The following is a 4,984-nucleotide window of genomic DNA, read 5'->3' on the forward strand; positions in this document are numbered from 1 at the left end:
AGCTTCTCCTAGTGCTCCGTTCAAATTTCTCGGAGTCACGTTTTGGGCCCTGGTCTCCTGGACGGTTTCCGCCGCTCTTGTCGGCGTGACAGTGTGAGCAGGCGTATTACTAATTAAGTCCAGGACCATTTTCAGTTTTGCTACGTCAACCACATGTCCCATGATGGTGACACGTTGTGATTAGCGGCGTGCGTGTTCGGTATTATTGGCATCCCGAACTCCGGTTGGATTACTCCGCGGTGGAGGGCTGCACGACTCGACCTGAATGTTGAAAGTATCATCTTGGTAGAATGCGGTTTCGTCGGTCACGACTGCGTCTTGTTGTTTTGACATCTTCTTAGCTTTTGGGGTGGGTTTTTGTTGTTTTTTTTTTGTTTGGGAATGAATGTGACTAGCTTCTAGTATTTTTTCCCACAGACGGCGCCAATTGTTCCGGGTGTAATTCCAGAGCAAGTATAGTTACCACCCGTGGCTTGTTAAATGATGTCTTGAGTTGGATTCTCCTTTGGTCTTAATCGTTCCTCTCGGCCTCTCCTGCAACAATGAACGAACTGAGGGCTTGGCTTTATGCCAAGCGTACTCACTCCGACGCTCAAGTCAGTAAACTTAAGGGGTAAGTTGTTACTTGGCTGAATGTATATTGTAGAGAGATAAGGAAGATATTACCAGATGAATAGTGTATTTAGGTTTAGTTGTGGATTTGTTGGGTCCTTTCCTCAATGAAGGTTGAGGAGTATTTATAGGCTTTCACCTTTTGTCACGTAGTGGCCAAGTGGCCAAGTGGCTAGCAGGTGGAAAGACTGATCTACCCCTCGGCCGAGGGACCTATGGCGCTCGGCGGGCCTGTTGACTCACCGCCGAGGGTCTTGGATATGAGTATGCGGGTATGTGCCCCTACCGTGAGTTGTCATGCCGAGGCCCAGTCGACAGTGCCGATGGACTGCATCGGCTAGGCTGTCTAAGTCGTTGACTTTCTGTGGATATCTTTGACCTTGCTCAATATGTTGACTTGGTCAGCGGTGCAGAATATGCCCCATCAAATACAAAATAAGGAAAGCCTATACAAATATAATAGAAGATTATGAGAATAATTACAATAGGAAAGATTAACTAATAAACAATATTTACGTATCCTTAACAGTATGAACATTCTACAGGCTACATGTGGTTTACAGGAAATCAGAGCAATGCGATTGTAAATACAGGTGCACAAAATCGATCAGATTATTGACACGGAACAATGCGTTAACACACACACACATGAAAAGAGATCTCTGCATTTGTGATGTTTAATGAATAATCTTAAAGATAAGGTGAGATCCACTGTTTGACACTGGTGGCATAAATCAGATACGGAGTAGTTTCTTGCCTAAACGTGATGTAATAAATAAACATAATTATCGTTGCAAGTCGAACATAATAACATGCTCAACCATAGTACCAGGGGCGGATCCAGGCCCAGGCTACTAGGGCTAAAGCCCGAGTAGTTTTCAAGAAAAAAATTTACATATAGTGAATAGAGTAGTATATCATCAGTTATTCTACTTTGGCTTGGTGGTTTACTTGTCAATTCCCACGCTTGGGACCCAAGTTCAAATCTCGTTTTGGACATTTTCTTTTAAATGTTATTGTAGATTGTAGATTAGTTAATTTTCTTTGGACTTATTCTATCTCTTCTTTTACTTTTCCTTGATATGTTATTTCTCCTCCTCCCACATTAGTAAATACTACCAAAATAATATTAATGCCTAAGCTTATACCCTTCTTTTCTTCTAATTTTCATTTTTTTTTCTTCTTATTATTAACACCTCATAATGTATTTTGAGCAGTTAGCTTTTTGTCTACCGTAGTTTTCCAAAACGTTGAACATCGATCTTGTTTCTCTATAACTTTCCGAGCCATTTTGATGTATAAGTACATCATTTTTACGCCACAAAAGTGAGTTAAGGTCAAACTTGGGTTCATTAAAATCGTCTTACAAACTCAAGTTAACTGGTTAGTCGCTCAAATAATTAAAAAAATTAGAACATAGTTCGTTTAGTTTACGAGTAATCAGTATTTAAAAAGTCTACAAAAGATCAAATTAAAACACGAAATTTGTCATGGTTAAAATGTTACGAAAGTGACACGTAAAATACTCTTTGATAATATCGATAAAAACGTGTATGCTTTTCGACTCATAAAGCCTTCTAATGTATTTTGAATCTTGGAAAAAAAAAATTTAGCCCTAGGTACATGTAAATCCTGGATCCGCCCCTGCATAGTACGGTGCTACCACTGCTACGGAGCTTTAATTATGTTTTGTGCAGTGTTCCCCCTTTTGGAATAGGTGATACCATCTCCTCAATGCTCTTCACGATCTCACGTTAAAAATTCACTCTTGTAACTCGATGCAAAATCACCCTTTCGTTCCTCCTCCAATGTATTTTTTGATGATACGGCCTGAGTACTCGGTATTTTTTTTTTTTTTTACTTGGCCCATTATGTTTAGTCATAGAGTTAGGATTTAAACTTGGTAAGAGCAAATAATTTTAGCAATTGTAGAGCTAGGATTTAAACTTAGTAGTGGCGAAAAATTTCAACAGGGCCGTGGCAAAAAATTTCAAGAGGCGAGTGAGTAATAGGAAAAGGTAAACCTGAAAAAAAAAATCGGGAATTTTCCCGTGGGCGCGAGGGCCTCTAGCTCCGCCACTCATGTCGCCCTCTAGCTCCGCCACTCATGTAGGTTTAGTATAGCAAAACCTATAATGCATGGGATGACTATAAAAAGAAAATTTGCAACATAAAATATAAGACTAAGTTTATCCAAGGTCTTTAACATGGGTCTCAAGTTAATATTTGATAGTGTCTTAAGCTAAGACTTGCAATAAAGTGGGTGGGATTTTGTTGGGTCTTAAATTGAGTCTTGGAAATCCAAGACTCATCTTAAGACCCATGAATAGTGTTTGGTGAGGTGAAATGTGGGTCCTATTTATTGTAGTGGATGTTTTTTATGGGTTTTAATGTTTTTTGTGAGTCGTAAAGGATAAAGTGGAAAAATATATAAGGGTTTGAGGTGAATCTTAAAAATAAAATATCAAACCTTAAGACTCGTATTTGAGTCTGAGGCAAGACCTGGATAAACTTAGGCCTAAGGAGTACTTATTCTACTATTCGGCTAATCTATGTCTATATTATGCATAATATATATAGTAGTAACATACATTTACATCCCCTCAACATACTACACTAATATACACACCGATCTACGTACTCTTCTATTAAAGATTAAGACTTAAGAGTAAGATTTCAACATTTAAACATTAGAACCCGAAGGAGAAACCTCCCTAGTATGAAACCTCCAATAATACACATAATCCTTTGACTCACATGCCAACCTCACTACTTCACTAAACGCATTCACGTACTTCTTTTCCCCTTCACTCTCCCATTCTATCCTCACCCAACAACTAAACCCGTTTCCGGACCCAGGAATCGGTTTCCCGGCCCCAAAACGGATCATTACTTCTCCACTTATCCTGCTGCCCGACCCCAAGCTGACCATGGAATTTAGCCACGGGCACTCTGGTTGCCCGATTAACTCCTTATACGCCGAATTCGCCATTCTCACTTTGTTGCCTCGGTCAGATATGACCGCGGGCAACGTCTCTTTATCTACCTCCTCTTCAACCTTCTCAGCAGATTTATTCACAATTGGACCTGCCTCAGGGTCCTCACCAATGGGGCCCACTATACTGATAATGGACCCCACCGGCCGGACCGGCCTTGGAGATATCACATTGCTAGTAGTATTACGAGTTGTTGTCGTCGGAATTTGAAGATTTAGTGACAAATAATCTTTTTCTTCAAAACCATTAACTTCATCATCAATTGTATTCAAATCTATAGATTTACCCTTTGACTCTCCATTATTAAACAAAGGAGTACCAGAAAGTAAAGGTAACTCAATTATACTCTCATTAATATTATTCTTACCTAAATTACCACCCACATTATAATTTGCATGTTGATTATCACCACCATAAATTCCACATGCATGGAATGTTAGGTTACTTGCATGTGAAGGCAAGTAACCTAACATCTTCTGTTGCTGCTGGTGTTGATGATGTTGATGTTGTTGATTCCTCAGCATGGCAGCGGCCGCAGCCGGAGAAATTCCGGCAGTGCGGCCACGCTTGCGGGTCCTGGTGGGCCGGGCCTGGAGGTGTGACCAGATGTCCCGTAAGTAAGGCGACTGCCGGAATTTCTCCGGAACCAACTGGGCCTGATCAATGCCACCATTATTAGTATTAGAAAGCTCAGGTTTAGGTGCAATGGGCCTATACCTTGACATTATCTCATCTCTTTTGGATGAGTATGGCATGTTTAACGCTTGAATCATTTTTTATTTTATTTTTTTTAGTTGATTAGGTAAGTATGGAGGGTATGTATGGAGTGAAGGAAGAGGAGGATATGTAGAATGAATATAAAGGAAGGGAAGGGCGAATAGAAGAAGGGCACCATGAAGGAAGGAGAAAGGAGGAAGTGACATTTGGGAGAGTAATGGGATAGGGTACGTGTTGGAGTCTTAAAGAATAAGGACATGTGGGTTTTCTAAGTCTTTTATCAGGATTATTACCTCTGTTGTAACAAATCAGCTTCCATCTTCAGTCCATAGGATCCAACTATTATGACCTTTGAATTTTATATTGAGTTTTTTTAATCATTTTATTTGATGGGAAACTGTTAACTAATTTAATCGATAAAATCATAAAGATAGTAGCTTATAACTTGATTTAAATTAGCAGTATTAAAATTACCTTTGTAGCTCCCTTCCTATAAAAAAAACATTTGATTTTATCTCCTTTTTAAGTTTCTAATTTATCTGTCACGCGTGAGGTTTATATTATTAGATGTCGGTACAATTTTTTTACACGAGACCAATTACTTTAAGTTACCTACCAAGTATCATGGACCTAACAAGGAAACTATAGTTGGAATGAAG

General features: G+C 39.4%; 1 protein-coding gene across 1 annotated transcript; it reads right to left on the minus strand.

Annotated features, from left to right (window-relative positions):
• Window positions 1-3,295: 3,295 nt before the first annotated feature.
• On the minus strand, window positions 3,296-4,539 carry LOC141587939 (uncharacterized). The gene has a single exon (XM_074409402.1). It carries the CDS (start codon window positions 4,379-4,381, stop codon window positions 3,296-3,298), a length of 1,086 nt encoding a protein of 361 aa, XP_074265503.1. The 5' UTR covers window positions 4,382-4,539.
• Between the last annotated feature and the right edge of the window lie 445 nt (window positions 4,540-4,984).

Source organism: Silene latifolia, chromosome 6 (assembly GCF_048544455.1).
Source record: "Silene latifolia isolate original U9 population chromosome 6, ASM4854445v1, whole genome shotgun sequence".
Lineage (NCBI taxonomy): Eukaryota > Viridiplantae > Streptophyta > Magnoliopsida > Caryophyllales > Caryophyllaceae > Silene > Silene latifolia.